Genomic DNA, 21457 nt, shown 5'->3' on the forward strand with positions numbered 1-21457 from the left:
CTCATAGCCGCGCTACAAGCTTGTAGATCTGCTGTTTTTGAATAGCCAAAGGAATCTAAAAATGACACAGATATGCGTTCCCGGTCTTAATGGGTCAAACAAGTGACGGGTCACACTCAGGGTGAAAAATAATTGGTTACTCTAAATTTAGGAAGCCAAAAAAAAAGAAGCAATATGGTGGAAACCTTCAGTGATGTGAGTTCACAAGCCTTCACATGATACACACGGAACAAAAATGGTGCTACATACTGTAGCACTAAAAGTGGTTATTTGGTTTGAATATTGTGTTACTAGCACCTATCTTAAAGGGATAGTTCACCCCCAAAATGACTTTTTTTCTATCGATTAGTCACAATGAAAAAAAAAATAGCCATGATTTCAAGTCTCCATGGGGTGACTAATCGATAGAAAAAAAAGTCATTTTGGGGGTGAACTATCCCTTTAAAGGTTCTGTACTGTACAGCAACTTTGTCAAATTGTGTAATATAGAACCATTTGAGGTGTCTAAACTAAGCTGAAGAACCAGTCACACCACCGCCCCTAAGAACCACTCAGGAACTGTGTAAATATGGCCTTCATGAACACTATTGAATGTCCCTTGGTGTTGGTTGGTGGGTGGGTGTGTGAGAGGGTTACCTGCATGCTGACCAGGGTGTGATAAACACCCTTCCTGTCCATCAGCTGGCTGTGTGTCCCCTGCTCCACCACCTCGCCGTTCTGGACGCCTGCGATCACATCGGCGTTCCTGATGGTGGACAGGCGATGGGCCACCACGATGGTGGTGCGACCCTGCCTCACCTAAACACACACATAGTCACAAACCACTTAATACTGAAACTTTAAACCTTACTGTAAACACACACACACATACAAACGACTTAATACTGAAACTTTAAACCTTACTGTAAACACACACATATAAACGACTTAATGCTGAAACTTTAAACCTTACTGTAAACACACACATATAAACAACTTAATACTGAAACTTTAAACCTTACTGTAAACACACACATATAAACAACTTAATACTGAAACTTTAAACCTTACTGTAAACAAACACACACATATAAACCACTTAATACTGAAACTTTAAACCTTACTGTAAACACACACATATAAACAACTTAATACTGAAACTTTAAACCTTACTGTAAACACACACATGTACCACTTAATACTGAAACTTGAAACTTTGATTCAAACATACACATGTACCACTTAATACTGAAACTTTAAACTTTCATTTAAACATACACATGTACCACTTAATACTGAAACTTTAAACTTTCATTTAAACATACACATGTACCACTTAATACTGAAACTTTAAACTTTCATTTAAACATACACATGTACCACTTAATACTGAAACTTTAAACTTTCATTTAAACATACACATGTACCACTTAATACTGAAACTTTAAACTTTCATTTAAACATACACATGTACCACTTAATACTGAAACTTTAAACTTTCATTTAAACATACACATGTACCACTTAATAATGAAACTTTATCCTTTATTATGCATTCACTACTTAATACTTCAACTTTATGCTTTACTATGCATTCACCACTTAATACTGAAACTTTCAACTTTACTGTAAACATAAATATTCACCACTTAATACTTCAGCTTTACTTTAACCACTTGAACCCCAGATCCATGTTCTGGGAGGAATATTAGCCGACAATAGCCGATCTACAGCTTGTAGATCGGCTATTTTTGGCCAAGAGAGTTGGTGTAGGCTGAAAAAAGTGATCCAAGTATAGAACCAACTCAGGTCCAGTTTACCAAGTCTAGCCCTTGCACGTGTTAGAAAACTGCGTCCACTTGTGGTTTTAGCGGGTCAAATTTGACCCGTGATTTAAATTAGCCCAAAATACTCAAAAAATAATTATTTTCATTCTTTTTTTTCTCCCACCTCATAGCTGACTTGTAATGCATTCATATCCATGTAAACACTTTTTAAAATATTATGTTGGGTTAGGGCTAGGGTTTCATCTTTCAATATATCTCATTTTCTATTATAAAAATGTTAAAATTCACTCATTAAATTTCCTATAATGAAGGCAATGGATAATGATGTTATCTAGCTATAGTAGAATAATTAAGAATAATAATTAGAACACACGTCCAAAAAAAATACTTGTTTTCGTTTTTTAACTTAAACTTTTTTTTAAATTATTAAACAATAGTGACACTAGTGGTGTTAGGGTCGTTTTTGACCCGTATACCATAGAATATAAAAAGTAATTTATTTTTCATAAACTCAAACTTTATTTTACTCCTGATAGCAAAAGCTAATTGAGGACAAGTCTCTCTCACTCTCAAACATGTAAACATTGAATATTGAAAATTTGGGGGGAATTGAGCCACACTTCTCTGCCGGGTCATTTCGGACCCTAAAACCACAAGTGTCACTTTTTTTATAGAGACCATCAGAATTAATTAAAATGATGATACATAATTTTGTTGCGTTAAAATGGCTATTTCTGAGGATATCATGAAGCCTCGTTTGAAATAAAGACATGTAAAGGGTACTTTTTACTTATGTAAACTTGAAAACGGGTCAAAAATGTGTGTGTGTGTGTGTGTGTGTGTGTGTGTGTGTGTGTGTGTGTGTGTGTGTGCTGGTGCGTGCGTGCGTGTGTGAGCGCGAGACCTTGTCGAGAGCAGCTTGTACGATGGTTTCGCTCTCTGCGTCCAGCGCTGAGGTGGCCTCATCTAGGAGGAGGATTTTGGGGTTTCGAACCAGCGCCCTGGCGATGGCTATCCTCTGCTTCTGGCCTCCGCTCATCTGAGTGCCTCTGTCGCCCACCAGAGTGTCAAACTTCTGCTCCGCAACACAGTACCAGCATCATTCAGCACACATGTACACAGACCCAGATACATGTAACAACATATTATACACCAAAACACACGCACGCAAGCTCCCACGCACACACGTTTGTATTACTATACTTGTGAGGACATCAACATTCTAAGACAGTGATTTTATTAATGGCAATTTAAAAAAATAAACATTTAACCATGAGCCTAAAGCCGAAGAATGGCAGATCGGCTATTTGGTGCACGACACCAGCACACAACTAAGTCTACATCAGGCGTAACTCTATCTCTAATCCCTAAACCAAACTTCTACATGTCTCATCCTAGATCTAGCCCCAACCTGAATCTTTTTCTAATTGTAAACGTATCTCTAAAAATCTTTTTTTAACCGTAAACAACCACTTTGTCTTGTGATCACCAGGAAAATGGTCCTGTTTCTCATATTCTACTACACTTAAGTTGCGGGGACGTTTGGTCCTCACAAGTATAGCAGTACACACACACACACACGCACACACACACACACACACACACACACACACACACACACACACACACACACACACGCACACGCACACGCACACAGTGACGTACGTTGGGTAGGGTCATGATGAAGTCGTAAGCGTTGGCCTCCTTGGCCGCCTGGACGATCTCCTGCGTGCTGACGTCAAGGCGTCCATACCGGATGTTCTCGGTGATGCTGGTGGCGAACAGGACGGGCTCCTGGCTCACCACGCCGATCATCTCCCTGAGGTAGCGCACGTTCAGCGTCCTGATGTCATGGCCGTCTATGGACACCTGCACGGCCACGGACAAAAAGCACGTTAACGCCACTTTAAACCCTCGTATGGTAGGCCCGGACCGATGGCGTAGCGGTCCGGGCACCTATAGGCTCTAGTGTAGCCTGACGGCGTGTCGCGGGGTTCGAGTCCCGATCCCGGCGGCCTTTTTGCTGCGTGTCACTCCCCATCTCTCTCTCTCTCTCCCCATTTCCTGTCAGCCTACTGTCCTATCGAATAAAGGCATAAAAAGCCCCCCCCCCCAAAAAAAACTCGTTTTCGCTGAAAATAGCTGACAAGCTCACGTGTTGCAGACGGATGCTGGGGTTTAAGTGGTTAAAAGACATATGTTTGTTTACACTACGGGGTTGGTGTGGGGGGGGGGGGCAAGACGTGATCAAACTAATCGATTTAATTAGTTAAAAAAAACATAGTTTAAATAAAATGATCCGATTTCATCGAATTCATAATCGCAGATCGACTACGCCGATCCACTGAAATCCATATTTGGACATCAATACGGTGACATATTGGCTTCCCAAAAGTTTTTCCCAAAAGAGTGCCCTCTTGCGTAATTTCTTTTTTTTTTCACATCGATCTACGTCAATGGCGGTAAGCGGTTGGATTTGAAATGACGTAGATCTATGTTGATGGCAGAGAATGTGTTAAAAAGGTTGAGAAACAGTGTGCTCGGGTGTGACGTGGTGTTGTCATGTTTGTGTATGCTAGGGTGTGACGTGGTGTTGTCATGTTTGTGTATGCTAGGGTGTGACGTGGTGTTGTCATGTTTGTGTATGCTAGGGTGTGACGTGGTGTTGTCATGTTTGTGTATGCTAGGGTGTGACGTGGTGTTGTCTTGTTTGTGTATGCTAGGGTGTGACGATGATTGTCTCAGGGGCGTAGCCAGAACGCTGGCAGCAGCTGGGCCTGGGCATTTGCGGGTGGGCACTCACGCACGCGCACGCAGCGCGCGTGCTAGAGTGCCATGCGCGCGCGCCCGCGCTTCGGCCGGTTTTGTGCGGTTTTGGGAGTTTTTGGGGCGGTTTTGTGCGGATTGGGTGAATATATTAGGGTGAATATATAATATATATTATTTTTTATTTTTTTTGGGTGGGCACAACAGCCAGGTGGGTGGGCCCAGGCCTACCTATGCCCACCCGTGGCTACGCCCCTGGATTGTCTTGTTTGTGTATGCTAGGGTGTGAAGATGATTGTCTTGTTTGTGTATGCTAGGGTGTGAAGATCATTGTCTTGTTTGTGTATGCTAGGGTGTGACGTGGTGCTGTCTTGTTTGTGTATGCTAGGGTGTGAAGATCATTGTCTTGTTTGTGTATGCTAGGGTGTGACGTGGTGCTGTCTTGTTTGTGTATGCTAGGGTGTGAAGATCATTGTCTTGTTTGTGTATGCTAGGGTGTGAAGATCATTGTCTTGTTTGTGTATGCTAGGGTGTGAAGGCGGTTGCTTACGGTGCCTTCCAGTGGGTCGTAGAAGCGCTGCAACAGCTGCACTGTGGTGCTTTTACCACAACCACTGCTCCCCACCAGCGCCATGGTCTGACCACTGTGCACCGTGAGAGACAGGTTGTTCAGCACCTACACACACACACACACACACACACACACACACACACGCACACACAGGTTAGTATTACTATAATTGTGAGGACATCAACGTTGATTTTTTGAATGCCATATAATTAATATTTTTTTTACATTTACCGTAGTAAGCCTAAAGCCGAAAAATAGCAGATCTACAGCATCTCTCACAGATTTCACAGCTTGTAGATCGGCTACTTTCCGGTGCACGCCCCCGGCGCGCAACTAAGTATACATCAGGCATAACTCTCTCTATCTCTAATCCCTAAACCTATGACTTGACTTCTAAATGTCTAATCCTAAACCTAACACCAACCTTTGTATGTTTCTAATCTCTAAAAGTCTTTTATGTTAACCATAAACAACCATTTATCTTGTGAGCACCAGGAAAACGGTCCTCACAACGTCTAGTCCAGAAATTCTAGTCCCCAATTTAGGCCTAGTCGCCACACACATTTGAGTGTTGTCACTGCCGTCGTATCCATACTGACTCGCCTGCCAGTGAGGAGCCCCCACCGGGAGGATGTAGAGCCTTCGTACTACTCCTCCCGCCCAACACTGGCACCCCAGCCCGAAAGGAGTTCGTACAGTGACACTCATCACCCTCCCCCCCGGCTCGGCCCGGCTTGCCTCCCCTGAACACGAGCCAATTGTGTTCGTGCAGACCAGTTCTTCTCAACCTTTTCAGGTCGTGACCCCCCAAAATAATCATATTTGAACGGGGGCATTACATTTAGTTTGACTCGGTTCCACAGATAAATATTGTTAAAAATAGCTGATCTACAAGCTCACAAAGCCTCGCAATGCGAGGCTTTGTGAGCTTGTAGATCAGCTATTTTCAAAATGCTTGCATCTTTCTTAGATTAATTGACAATTCGGCCGATGTTTGGTAATGGTCTTATTCTTTTCTTTCTCTCTTTTTTTTAGGTATCGAAAAGGTCTTAAAAGTCATTAAATTGTCACTTTAATGTCATCTGGGGACCCCCCCAAAATCATGTGGCGACCCCCCTGGGGGACTCGACCCACATGTTGAGAACCACTGGTGTAGCTGCTCGACAAAGCCGGATGCACCGCGAAGGATTCAAACCCACAACCTCCACGGTGGTTTAGTCAGGCCACTGTGCCACCCGAGCGCCCTAGCGTTGTTGTCTTTGTATACTGACTGTAGAAAACATTCAGGGCATATTTGCCAGCAATAGCCTATATATGGAGATCCCCATAGATGGAGACGATATACCTGCAACGTCGTCATAGAGACCTAAACGTGCCATATGTACGGAGTCTGACATCAGCGAACCCTTCCCAGAAACTCCATGTATAGACATAACCATCACGTCCAGGACTGACGTCATGGTCCCATATTTGGGCATAACTAACATAGGCAGCTCCATATATAGAGACGTCTGACACTATCTGACATCACCATAGTGATGTCAGGACAGCATGGCTTGCGGTCCTGACATCACTATGGTGATGTCAGATAGGGGAGGAAATAATTGGCGACTAGGCCTAAATTGGGGACTAGAATTTCTGGACTAGACGTTGTGAGGACTGTTTTCCTGTTGCTCACAAGACAAATGGTTGTTTATGGTTAAAATAAAATACTTTTAGAGATTATAAGAGGGGCTCAACACCCCTCGGTAGTTCAGTTCCAGCAACGACCCAGAGCAACATTAACTAACAGAGAGAGAAGCATCAATCGATTCCAGCAATAATCAAGCCTATAGCCTGATACATATTCTCACAGTGGATTTCGGATTTGGATAACGAGCCAGCCGATAAGAGTTTCTATACTGACTAAAAGCCCATACTCGGGTTGGAACCACACCTTATTATTCTATGCTATTCTGGTGGTTGACCTACTTTGACGTCGGGGCGAGAAGGGTAGTTGAAGTCCACGTTGTTGAACTCGATGTTTCCTTTGACGTAGTCTGGTTTGAAGCCGGCTTCGGAGTAGCTGTCGATGACAGGTTTCTGTGAGGATCAGAAATGATGACATGTGCTGTTACTGTACGTTCAGGCCAGTGCTGGGTGACTTGACCCATTAAAGGAATAGTTCACCCCCAAAATGACTTTTTTTCTCTATTGATTAGTCACCCCATGGAGACTTGAATCCATGGATATTTCTTGTTTTTTGTCGCATTCCTAAGGAGACACAAAGAGTCTCCTTTGTGTCTCCTACCGGAACCGCTGCCTACCGGTCCACTGGTCATCAAATTATTGGCTTAGGAATGCGACAAAAACGAAAACATCAAGTCTCCATGGGGTGACTAATCCATAGAAAAAAAAAATCGCTTTAAAACCGGGAAAGCGTCTGTGTCATTTAAAGGTAGGGTAAGTGATATTTTTTGGTTAAAACAAAAAGTATTTTGTTAAAAGGTTAAAGCACTATATTCTGATAGTAATCGTTGCTATAGAGTGTTTGTTCAGTAACAGGAGTCTCCCCATCTCTCCAGCTCTCTCTCTCTCTCTCTCTCTCTCTCTCTCTCTCTCTCTCTCTCTCTCTCTCTCTCTCTCTCTCTCTCTCTCTCTCTCTCTCTCTCTCTCTCTCTCTCTCTCTCTCTCTCTCTCTCTCTCTCTCTCTCCTCAGACAATAAGAGGAAGAGAGCTGATAAGAGCAGGTCTATTGTGAGAACATCCAGCAAAGGCTGATGGTTTATTTACACTGCTGTAGCTGCTGCAGCTGGCACACACACACACACACACACACACACACACACACACACACACACACACACACACACACACACACACACACACACACACACACACACACACACACACACACACACACACACACACACACACACACACACTGTACTGCGTCCTGTCCCTTCACTCACTTGCACAAGGACTACAGGGATGTACATTACAGAACTTTGACAGATACACCTGTTAATCTCTTAATAATTTACATTTTCTTCACTAATTCTTCCATAAATGTATGCCCTGCTCTTAGTGCTGTTGCTGTAGCCTGGCATGGCCAGACTAATATCACGCCCAGGGCTATTTTTCTTTTAGCAGAGGCAGATTCGTCTGGTTTCCAGGCTACAGTTGCTGCTCTTGTGCCTGGATGTACCTCTGGGATCAATAAAGCTGTCTCACACAAGCTGAACAATTGCCGATCTTACAAGCCCACAACGCGTCACGCAGCGACGCATGCGTGACACACACACACACACACACACACACACACACACACACACACACACACACACACACACACACACACACACACGTGTCACGCATGCAAACACACTCACGTGCTCTAGGTATGTTATGTATGCTCCCACTGTAGCTCTGTTTAGCATCAAGGTCATGCTCGACACGGACACAAATATAGATGTACACAGACCAGCATGCTCAGTCAGGAATGTGCGCACACACACGCGTCCAGGCACCCTGTGTGGCTGCTGTGTGGCTCACGCGCACGCACACACAGACACACACACACACAGCCGCACACACACAGCCGCACACGCACGCGCACGCACGCACACACACACACACACACACACACACACACACACACACACACACACACACACACACACACACACACACACACACACACACACAGCCACACACGCAGACACACAAACACACACACACACACACACACACACACACACACACACACACACACACACACACACACACACACACACACACACACACACACAGACTTGCTTTGTCTCTAATCGTGTTAATGAGAAAGGTCTGCTGTAATGGTCCTTAGTGGTTCTACTGAGTTTGTGTATATTATGTGACCTGTGTGTGTGTGTGTGTGTGTGTGTGTGTGTGTGTGTGTGTGTGTGTGTGTGTGTGTGTGTGTGTGTGTGTGTGTGTGTGTGTGTGTGTGTGTGTGTATGTCTGGTCTACAAGCCTGTAGGTCGGCTATGTGAGCTTGTAGATCAGCATTTTTTTCAGCTTTAGGCTTACGGTAAAAAATGGCAAAACAATGGCATAATAAAATCCCCATCCTAAAATGATGATGTCCTCACAACTATAGTAATACAAACGTACGCGTGTGTGTGTGTGTGTGTGTGTGCTATTTATGGCTGCTTGATCCTGTATCTCTGCTTCTAAACTAATAAGAGTGGGGGTTGTCATGGCGATAAACTAACTGACACGCGGGTCAATTCTCAGTAACTCTACTCGTCTGCACCAGTCTGTTCTCCGAAACGACCACGCTAACGTAAACACATCCCAGAAGAACCACTGGAAAAACACATCTCTCTACTGTAAATCAGAAACCTTGTATCTCCAGAGCCATGTGTACACTCTCAGAGTTACACACCCTTAACTCATTCACTGCCTAGAACGACTAAAACGACTTTTGTCCTTTAAGCCCCCACTGCCAAGAACGACTAAAACGACTTTAAAGTTTGTCAAACGCAAAAATAAAAAAGTTCTGGCAGTGAATGAGTTAAGGGGCCATTTGGAACCCCCTCGAGGAACCGTGAGGGCACCTGGACCACACTTTGAGACCCACTGGTGTAGCAGAGTGTTTCCAGTGAGCCAACATGCACAATATCAGCACCCTGACTCTGTTTGACCAGAATGGAACAGAGCCTTCATTAGCATCAGTGATAACAATTGTGATTTTTTTTTCAAATATGGCTCCTGCAATTGTCAATGCACATTGACACACAGAAACCTAACACCCCCATTACTAATTTAGCTACTAACGTCTTTTTTACATCACTTGACAACAAGGCAGACATGCCGACCGAAGCGGACTTGAGCCCCATGAGATGCCAAGATGATAATGTCGCTACTTTTCTGTATTTTACATGGCCAGGGGTCATGTAAGTTCCGGTTGGACTAGCGGCCATTTGGATACCAATACACAAAAATGAAACGTAATTCTTTCAGTCACTCTTGGCTTGAACTTCTGCGTTCAATCCACCCAGCAGGTGAACTGACACAGCTGGCAGTATCAAACAAGTGAGCTGTTATTGGTTCATTCAAACGGCAGGTGGTCCAATTAGGACAGTCTATCTCCTCATTAATGACTGTGATTTTTAACACAACCAGACAGCTAGAAAATTAATCTTCCAGCTGAATTATTATACTGCACACATGACTTCATAAAACTTCCCCAAAACAATAGACCAGTAACCACATGAACCCTAGCGTCTCTATTCTGGACATGTCATAATAGGCGAACATTTGGCAAAAATAGGCAAACATTCGGCGGAAATAGTCAGTCTACAAGCTCACAACGCATCGCTGTGAGCTTCGCAACGCATCGCAGTAATCTTTGCTCTTTGGTTCTTTGGCTTTGAGTTGGTTCCATTGAAGGCTAGGACGAAATACACCTCCTGAGGTGTGTGTGTGTGTGTGTGTGTGTGTGTGTGTGTGTGTGTGTGTGTGTGTGTGTGTGTGTGTGTGTGTGTGTGTGTGTGTGTGTGTGTGTGTGTGTGTTTGCGTGCGTGCGTGCGTGCGTGTGCGTGCATGTGTGTGCGTGTGTGTGTGTGTGTATCTCTTACGTTGTCGATGATGTTGTAGACTTTGTGTGCCGCTCCTCTGGCGCTGGCAAAAGACTGGATGTTTGGGGACGTCTGGCCAATAGAAAACGCCCCTATCAGCACAGTGAAGAAGACCTGAACACACACACACACACACACACACACACACACACACACACACACACACACACACACACACACACACACACACACACACACACACACACACACACACACACACACACAGTGTTTTGAGTACAGTTTGTCATCACATCAAGATCAAGGTGATATTTCTCCATCTCCATCCATTTGTAGCTTTACAGTCATGTTTTATTTCACCACTCATAACATTACCGAAAACTTTAGTTACTAGTTACTTTGAATATTTTGATTTTGAAAACAAAACATAAGTTAACCACTTCAGCCCTATATATATTTCAGCCATTTGAAAATAGCCGATCTACAAGCTCACAATGCGTCGCGATGCGACACATTGTGAGCTTGTAGATCAGCTATTCTCAAAATATATTTATACATTTGAAAACTTGAAATGGGACATTCTGCATAATGAGTACTTTTACTTTTGGTACTTTAAGTATATTTTAATGCCAATACTTTTGTACTTTTACTCAAGTACATTTTGAATTTCGGACTTTTACTTCTATATACTATATTGCAGTATTGATACTTTCAAAATGGGTACTGCACTAAGTGCTGTGGTACAACGGGTTTGCATCACCGAAGGGGCATGCGTTCCGACGGGCATTGCACTAGTATAAATGTAAAACATGGGTCAACTCACGGTGAGTACGCTGCCGATGGTGTACTCTCCGCTCAGGATGAGGGTGCTGCCGTACCAGAAGGCCAGAGCGTACGACAGGTAGATCATCATGAAGGTGAAGCCCATGAGGATGTTGGACGAGACGGCTTTCTTTATGCCCATCCTCTTGGCGTCCTCCAGGTTCTTGTGGTACCTGCGACATAACGCACACACACGCATGCAATGGTTAGTAGTTTCGTTCCCTACCTATGTTGAATGCACTTATCGTAAGTCGCTTTGGATAAAAGCGTCTGCTAAATGACTGTAATGTAATGTAATGTAATGTAATGGTTAGGCATATATCTATACATTCAAGGAGTCTCTGTCTGTCTGTCCTTCGCATATCTCAAGAACCGTTTAGCCCATTGGTTCTCAAAGTGGGGTCCGGGGACCCCAGGGGTCCTTGAGGGAGTTCCAGGGGGTCCCCAGCTAAATGATAGATAAAACCAAATTGACCCTTATGGGTCTGTAACTCTGAGAGTGTACAAATGGAACCAAATGGACCCTAAAGGTCATTACACACCGGCGATTATGCGAATATACGCAAAATTCGACTGCGGTCCGAATAAATAAAAGCCGCTTTTTCGCTCCGCGAAACTGATGTGGAAGCTTGCATTGACTGCATGTGACTACGTTTAAAAAAAAAAAAGTATTATTCGCATGAAAAAATCACCCCCGGTGTGTAAGGACCTTAACGGCCCATTTGGTTCGATTTGTACACTCTCACAGTTAAATTAACATTGATTTTACGATATAAATTGGGGTACCATTGATAGAAATGCCATTAAATGGGGGTCCGTAGCCTATTTCATGTCAAACTGGGGGTCCTTGAAATTAAAATGGTTAAAAATCACTGCTAGAGCCGTAAAAATCTTGGTTTTGGTCCTGGGCATATCGTTTCAAATGGGGGTCCATGGGCTAATAGGTGGTTCCTTGACAAGAAAAAGTTTTAGAACCAGTCATACTATGGTTCTGCACTGTAAGCACTGCATTCATAATATGGTTCTCAACACTCAGGGTCGGTGCAGACCCAATTGCCCCTCGAGGCAAGCTTTCTCTGCGCCCCCCCCCCCCCCCCCCCCCCGCCCCGCGTGCGCATTTTTTTCATAAAATATCAACAGCTATATATAACAACATTTCGCACTTCTCACCTTCTTTCCTCAAAACTGCAGCACTGATGATGGTTTATTTGGTAGCGTTTTGTAGTGAGTGACTGACTGTGGTTTTACTTGCATTAACTTGACTGTTCAACTATAAGGGAGAGCACCTCCACTCTAGCTGCCACAGTGTCGTCAGTTTAACAGCCGCCCCTCCCCCTCCCCCCTCCGCACCTCTCCCAGTTCCAAGCAGACAGACAGACAGACAGTCAGTATCACAAGGTTCATTCACTCATGCAAACAAACAGTGATGTGACTTGCAAACGACAAAGAAGTGATAGAATACCGATCGCGCAAGTGTCATCATTCATTTCAGAATTATTATTTTTCTGTCCGACACTTTTTGCCGCCTCTCCAGACTGCTCTAGGCAGTTGCCTAGGTCGCCTGTATGGACGAACCGGCCCTGTCAACACTGTAAGCACTGCAGCCATGATATGGTTCTCAACACTGTAAGCATGCAGTCATAATGGTTCTAAGCACTGTAAGCAGGCTCAACACTGAGAAGCAGCACTTCAAGAAATCAACCAACTTTAACCAGGCAGACATTCCAGATAGCCACACGCTCCGTTAGAGTAGAGTTAAAAAAGCAATAATAATAATAAAACAATACATGTCATGTTTTCTCAAATCTTATTTTGTGAAATGTTTGGTTTTCTTGGGGTTGTTAGGGTTGTATTTCAAGTATGTAACTAAGATAAACTGATAGGGGTTCAGAGACAAATTGTCTCTTCCGTGCATCTGCAGGCAAACACTAACCAAATTATTGTAAAGCCTTCATCCACTTACTGTGAATGCTGAGGCTATATTGTCCAGATCAATGACCAGCACAGCATTCGTGTTCCCTCTGCCAAAAACATCTTTCTTAACAGCTACGGTTCCCTGAGTGTATTAACCCGGGAACCGGGAACGCATCTGTGTAACCACTTTAATCATCATCTTATATTTGGGCTATTAAAATTTTCAAAAATAGCAGATATACAAGCTCATAGCGCGGCACCGAGTGCCGTGCTATGAGCTTGTATATCTGCTATTTTTGAAAAATCGTGAAAATGTGTGCACATCTTTGAATATAATATATTATGTTTTAAAGCGAACATTTGTAACTCAAATCTTTGCTTCTGGGGGATTCTACAAATGTCTTCTAAATCCTAACAGTTTCCACACACACACACACACACACACACACACACACACACACACACACACACACACACACACACACACACAGGACAACAGGACAAGATGTGGGACAGGTGCAAATGGCAAATGACGCCAAAACTTGCAGGCTGTGACAGTTGGCAACTGGGAAAGATCTGCTTCCGACCAAATGGCCTGGGACCTACCATGTTTCTCTCTCTATCTCTGTCTCTCTAGGAGCTCACAACTTTAGTATACCATATTTAGCTAATTAAGTTCTTAAATGGTCCTCACAACATATATTTCTCATATTCTACTGTCACAAGTATATTAATACACACACACACACAAGCAAACAACAACACAGCAGTGTGCACGAACCTCTCGATCTCGCGGTCCTGGCCGCTGAAAGCAAACACCGTCCTGACAGCAGAGAGAACCTCCTCAGCCACGGCTCCAGCCTTGGCGTACGCGCCCTGCTCTTTAGTCGTAAAGGATGTCAATATCTACTCACACACACACACACACACACACACACACACACACACACACACACAATTAACCCATTCAAACCGGGAACGGATCTGTGTCATTTTTAGATTCATTTGGGCTATTCGAAAATAGCAGATCTACAAGCTCATAGCACGGCACCGAGTGCCGCGCTATGAGCTTGTAGATCTGCAATTTATTGTGAGAAATCGAGGAAAATTTGTGCAAATTTGATTTGTAACTCAAATCTTTGCTTCTGGGGATTCTACAAATGTCTTCTAAATGCGAACAGTTTTATTTTTTTTAATGTATTTGGCCTTGGACCCCCATCTAAAAATATTTTGTTCCAGGGATCCCCAGAAGTTGTAACAGTGTTAAAAATGTTCACTTTAAAAAATACATATTCAAAGATTTGCGGTTCATTATTATTTTTTTTGATTTGCGTCAGAAAAGGTGTAGGCTGCAGCTAAGGCATATTTTGCCTACCCTATTTGAATACATAATCAAATATCAAAACAGAACAAATGAACATAGTTTCGTAATTTGATTTAAAAAAAACGAAAACAATAGATAATCCAAACATGTGAAGAAAAACCCCCCAATAATTTACATTAATAATAAATTATTAATATAGTTTAGTGCAGATTTATGTAGCATAGTGAATTTAGAAAGATACGTGTACGTAGATGTCCTATTTCCACTATTTTAGCAATTTAAACTTTTTGAGAAAATAAATCAACATTCCGTCTACACAGCAGTGTTGATTTTTTTGACAGCACATTTTGATTTAGTTTAGTCATAGTCTTTTGAATAACATTTCATTTTGTTTTAGTCATATTTTTGTCATTTGAAAAGTTGTAGTTTTAGTCGACTATAAGATTTTAGTCAACTAAATGTAAAGTACAGTTGATTTTGTCGACAAAAAAATATTTTGGCACTGCCTTGATGGCATCGTAGTGGCTGATTTTACCCTTGGTTGCATGCTGAAAATAGCTGATCAACAAGCTTACAACACGTCGCGCTGGGACGCGTTGTGAGCTTGTCGATCTGCTATTTTCAGAGCGCAACACCCGAGTGCACCCAAACATAAAATGACTTGTCTTTTAGTTCTACTGGATCTCTTCTCCACTCGTCCCTTCCTAACATTTTAACATAGTTTTTAATTGTTGATGAAATTGTCAATATATTAGTCTTAGTTTTAGTCATCACAGCTTCGTTTTTATTTCGTTTTTATTTTGTTTTCGTCAGTGTAAAAAGGTAGCCGACGAACATCTTTCCATCATGGTTTTAGTCGAATAAATGAACGCTGCAACACAGTCATTCCTACAATAGAGACGCCAGGTTGAACGCTGTTCAGTGGAACAGCGTTCAGTTCAGTGGCTGTTCAGTGGAGCTCACCTTGCTGAACAGAGCGGCAGATATTCCCAGCACGGGGCTGACGGCGAGGATGACGAGGGTCAGCTTCCATCCTTTGATGAAGCCGATGATGAAGGATGTGATGAAGGTGGTGAAGGACTGGATGAGCATGCCCACCTTGTCCCCAATCCCCTCCTGGATCTTATAGATGTCACTGTAGAACAGGAGCACACAGACCAGGGGGCTCGTATAGATAACGTTTATAGACGATTAATACACTTGAATTCTAACAGAATGTTTATTTCCCCCTTTTCCCTGTAAATTTTTAGTAACCAAGTACTTTTTAGCCTTTTTTTTTTTCTCCCAATAGGCTCTATGCACAGCAGCCCTATTGGAAATAAATTGGGCCTCTTCCTTACTTCCTTCACAGGTGTTACCAGCAGTGGTGGAAAAAGTACTCACATGTTTTACTTAAGTAAAAGTATTATTACTGCAATCTAGAAATACTAAATTCAAATTCTGAATTCAAAATTGACTAGCATAAAAGTACAAAAATATTGGTATCAAAATATACTTAAAGTACAAAAGTAGAAAGGACTCATTATGCAGAATGTCCCCATTTCACAAGTTTTCAAATGAATAAAATGTTAAAAAAAAAACTTTTGAAAATAGCAGATCTACAAGCTCACAATGCGTAGCATCGCGACGCGCTGTGAGCTTGTAGATCGGCTATTTTCAAATGGCCAAAATGTATATAGTGCTGAAGTGGTTAATGTATGTTTTGTAATAATAATCAAATTCTTCAAAGTAACTAGTAACTCAAGTTTTCAAATAAGTGTAGTGGAGTAAAGTATTGGAAATTGGAAATACTCCAGTAAAGTAAAAAATACCTCAAAATTGTACTTAAGTAAATGTACTTAATTACTTTCCACCACTGGTTAACAGTGATAGCAGTATTCCATTTATTGTAGCACAGTGGTTCTCAAACTTTTTTAATTTCAAGGACCCGTCATAGCTATGAGAGTGTACATTTGGTTCCATGTGGACACTCTCAGAGTTACACACCCGTAAGGGGCCATTTGGAACCCCCTCAATGACCCATGAGGGTCCCTGGACCACACTTTGAAACCCGCTGGTGTAGCACTGGAGTGTTTCCAGTGAGTCAACATGCACAATATCAACACCCTGACTCTGTTTGACCAGAATGGAAACAGAGCCTTAAAGGGATATTTCACTTTCAAAAAAACTTTTGGTCATTTTATCGTCTACTCAGGCTTTTGTGAGCCCCCCAGACCGTTTTTAAGTTAAAAAACTTCAAACTAAATTTTTAACATGTTAGATTCATCAAAAACACCCGTCCTTGGTTCTGGTGACTCACCCTGCCCTCCTAATACGCGAGGGGGCCGTGTTTTTTCGATAACTTTTTTCATTTAAAAAAAATTTTTTTTTTTGGAAAATGAAAATAAAATAATACAATAAAAAAAAAAATAATAATAAAAAAATAAAATAAAAACAAAAGTAATCGAAAAAACACGGCCCCCTCACGTATTCGGAGGGCAGGGTGAGTCACCCGAACCAAGGACGGGTGCTTTTGATGAATCTAACAGGTTAAAAATGGAGTTTGAAGTTATAATGGGTTTTTATAGGAAGGGGGCGTGTCTGATAAAATGATGATCAAATATCTAAATACTAAATCAAGCAACTTAAAAACGGTCTGGGGGGCTCACAAAAGCCTGAGTAGACGATAAAATGACCCAATTTTTTTTTGAAAGTGAAATATCCCTTTAATTAGCATCATTAGTAACACCTGTGAAGGAAGTAAGAAGAGGCCCAATTTCTCTCCAAAATGGCTGCTGTGCATAGAGCCTATTGGAAATTAAATTGACTCGTGTCATGTGTCACTGACTCTGTGAGGCGCGTGTTCAGCTCGTGCGTCTCGTTGACGTCGAACCAGCCGATGTCCTGCTGCATGATGCGATGGAAGAAGAGCACCCGGAGGCGCTTGACCTGCCGGCCCGCCGCCAGCGTCCAGAACGCCACCTGCATGTAGGCGGCGATCAGCACCCCGGCTCCCATGATGGAGTAGTAGATGGCGTAGCTGGCAGTGGTGGGGAAAAAGTACTAAAATGTTTTACTTAAGTAAAAGTATCAATACTGCAATGTAGAAGTAGTCTGTTACAAGTAAAAGTCCGGAATTAAAAATGTACTTGCGTAAAAGTACAAAAGTATTGGTATCAAAATGTACTTAAAGTACCAAAAGTAAAAGTACTAAATTGTTTGAAAATAGCAGATCTACAAGCTTGTAGATCTCCTATTTTCAAATAGCCAAGGTATAAAATACAGCTAAAGTGGTTAATGTATGTTTTATGATGTAATCATTTATATCTGCAAATAACTAGTAACTAAAGTTTTCAAATAATTGTAGTGGAGTAAAAGTACAATATTTGCCTCTGAGATGTAGTGGAGTAGAAGTAAAAGTACTGAAAATTGGAAATACTCCAGTAAAGTAAAAATACCTCAAAAGTGTACTTAAGTACAGTACTTGAGTAAATGTACTTAGTTACTTTACACCACTGGTAGCTGGGATACACGCACGCGCACACACACAGGCGTGAACACACACATGTGCGCGAGCACACACACACACACACACACACACCAATTTCAAAACCAATGCCTCATAGCTTTCAAAAACATTGTACACTTTGCCATTATGCTTCCATAAGTAACAGTTTTATTTGTGTATATATGGTCTGCTCACAGACACACACACACAGACTGGGGGGTGAAAACAAACTCATCAGAGATGCTGATGTACTGTATGTGTTGTATGTGTGATCCATAAGGACAATCTTACCCGGTCATGTTGTCGTTAAGGCTATCAGTCTGATTAGACACAGGAAAGGTCATGTCTGAAGAAGAGACGGTACAGAACGATATTACCGTGTTACTTATTGTATAAGAGAGAGAGAGAGAGAGAGAGAGAGAGAGAGAGAGAGAGAGAGAGAGAGAGAGAGAGAGGTCTTAAAGGGACATTTCACCAGTCTACAGATCAAAGCAAATTTGTGATGTTGGAGAAAGATGCGGAGGAAAAACTACAATTGCATTAAGGGTGACCCTTTTTATGTGTTTGGTCTTATGTTATTGGTTAAAGGCACACCCTGTGATCCAAGTAGAAGCTCTGCCACCAAAAAGTACAATAAGTCTCCACTCCCCACCAACAGCCATGGAGGGCGGGGTCAGGCTTCCAGAACACAGATGTGTTCTGTGGTAATGGGATGCCATGTTAAAGGGGGTCATACCTATGTTCCCCGGACCTATGTTCCCCCACTAAGGTTATGGTTAGGGTTAGGTTTAGGTTAGGTCCTATATTCCCCGCTCTCCTAGGAAAGCGGGGAACATAGAACCTGGGGAACATAGGTACGGTCCCATCTTAAAGGGTTAGTTCACCCCCAAAATGACTTATTTTCTATCGATTACACACCCCATGGAGACTTGAATTCATGGAATTCTTTTTAGTTTTTGTTGTATTCCTATAGGCCAACAATTTGATGACTGGCAGCGGCTCCGGTAGGACTGACTCAACGTGTCAACTTTGAGTCTCCTACCGGATACATTAGTATCTTTCCGCCGGTCATCAAATTATTGACTTAGGAATGCGACAAAAAAAATGTAATCTCCTCAAATTCAAGGCTTTATGGGGTGTGTAAAAGGGATTTTTGAGGGGTGAACTATCCTTTTAATATTGGAAATATTACCAATGATACTAATGAAGGCTCTGTTCCATTTAGTGTAGCACAGTGGTTCTCAAAATGTTTTTATTCTCAAGGACCCCCATAACTCTGAGAGTGTAAAATGGAACCAAATGGACCCCTAAGGGTCCATTTGGTTCCATTTGTACACTCTCAGAGTTACACACCCGTAAGTGTGGTCCCGTAACATGGACCACACTTTCAGACCACTGGTGTAGCAGAGTGTTTCCAGTGAGTCAACATGCACAATATCAGCACCCTGACTCTGTTTGACCAGAATGGAACAGAGCCTTCATTAGCATCATTGGTAACACCTGTGAAGGAAGTAAGAAGAGGCCCAATTTCTCTCCAAAATGGCTGCTGTGCATAGAGCCTATATTGGAATTTAAATTGACTCGTGTCGTGTGTCACTGATTTGTCAGTTAGATGCTTTTTCGGGTCAGGGGGACCTCCCGAACCGAACCGACTTTGTTTGTTCTTATGTAGTATGCAGTAAAAACATGTAACCACTTTTTGCTTCAAAGTCCGGTTAGGTGTGGGAACTCACCGGGGAAGCTGGCGTTTGGGAGTGGCCTGCTCAGGGAGTCGTCTACGAAACTGTCCGTCATGTCTCCGAACACGATGCACATGAGAGGGAGGACCGTTCCGTGAGCCATCGCCATCACCGTGCCCAGTACGATCAGCACCACGTCCCAGCTATCAGCAAACCTGAACTACTCAGAGAGAGAGAGAGAGAGAGAGAGAGAGAGAGAGAGAGAGAGAGAGAGAGAGAGAGAGAGAGAGAGAGAGAGAGAGAGAGACAGAGAGAGAGAGAGAGAGAGAGAGAGAGAGAGAGAGAGAGAGAGAGAGAGAGAGAGAGAGAGAGAGAGAGAGAGAGAGAGAGAGAGAGACAGGCAAACAGACAGACAGACAGTATGAGAGAGAAAGAGAGAGATAGAGAGAGATGGGTCCGTTTTAATCCCTTTAGAGATTAAAATCTACTATTTCGATTCGGCAATCTACGATTTCCAAAGTGAGATCTTTGTCCAGTATCAATAAGTCCCGTTATGGCATTCTTCTCACAGAGCATTCTGTTTGTTTGTCCACAAATGCTAGGTTTGACGTTTAACTGCGGAACAGATTTGAATGAATAAAACATTTTCTACCTATCTGTGTATGGTAGAATAATGTTAATACAATATAACTAGTACATGTGGTAGAGTAAACCACAATATAACTAGTACATCTGTATGGTATGTTATTTCAATACAACTTTTACATGTAGATGGTCTCCCTAACCTTCCATTGGGACATTTAGACTAGAGGGTAGCACGGGTCTTTCCGGAACAGAAGACCCGAACCGAGCCGGGTCCAACATATTGACTTGTCCCTCGGGCACGGGTCGGATCGGTTTCAATTGCTACGGGTCTCAGTCGGTCCATCTGATATGGATGGACCCGTATGGACCTGTGAGGACCCGACGACACCTTTTTTTTTATTATTATAATTTGTATCCCACAATTTTGTAAGGCATTTTTCACCCAGTTTGATTGATTGAATATTTTATTAGGCAAAACAAATGTAAAACAGCACAGTTACATTTAAAATACTTTGTCTAACAGGTCCGTTCATGAAAGTCCTTGCGGTCTTGTTTCCAATGAGGGCCTTGGTATTCAATTCATAGACATATATAGTGGCACCACAGTTCGAATATCAATTTTTTTTAAAAACTGAAAAAGATAACACTATGTACAACAAAAAAAGCAAAAGGGGGAAAAAAAACTATATGTACAAGAACAGGCGAACGTCTGTCTAACAGGAAAATGGTACTACTGTACCTCCTCTTTTGGTCTCTTCAACGCACACTTTCATGATTTTTCAAAAATAGCAGATCTACGAGCTTGTATATCTGCTATTTTTGAATAGCCAAAGTGTAAAATAATGCTTTTTTAGCTCAACGGTTAACGCACCGGTTGTCATGATCGCGGCCCCTGTTGTCCCTGTTGTCCCTGATGCGACTGGTTGCCACGCGTCCCCCCCCCCCCTTCTCCCGCAGGAGAAGGCGTACAGAATGTGTTTGC

At 42.5% G+C, this 21457-nt stretch overlaps 1 protein-coding gene across 1 annotated transcript in view; it reads right to left on the minus strand.

Annotated features, from left to right (window-relative positions):
- LOC308084539 (ATP-dependent translocase ABCB1-like) overlaps window positions 1–21457 on the minus strand; it is a gene marked incomplete at both ends in the record, with an annotated part of 84313 nt that overhangs the window by 22364 nt on the left and 40492 nt on the right. The window contains 12 exon segments of the mRNA XM_080427206.1: window positions 637–798; window positions 2671–2841; window positions 3432–3635; window positions 5083–5208; window positions 7075–7185; window positions 10707–10820; window positions 11488–11659; window positions 14182–14306; window positions 15688–15859; window positions 17552–17743; window positions 18503–18557; window positions 19945–20110. Coding sequence (XP_080283332.1) covers window positions 637–798; window positions 2671–2841; window positions 3432–3635; window positions 5083–5208; window positions 7075–7185; window positions 10707–10820; window positions 11488–11659; window positions 14182–14306; window positions 15688–15859; window positions 17552–17743; window positions 18503–18557; window positions 19945–20110 — 1770 coding nt within the window.

The sequence above is a fragment of the Gymnoscopelus braueri genome (genome assembly GCF_963280865.1).
Source record: "Gymnoscopelus braueri genome assembly, chromosome: 4".
Taxonomy (NCBI): domain Eukaryota; kingdom Metazoa; phylum Chordata; class Actinopteri; order Myctophiformes; family Myctophidae; genus Gymnoscopelus; species Gymnoscopelus braueri.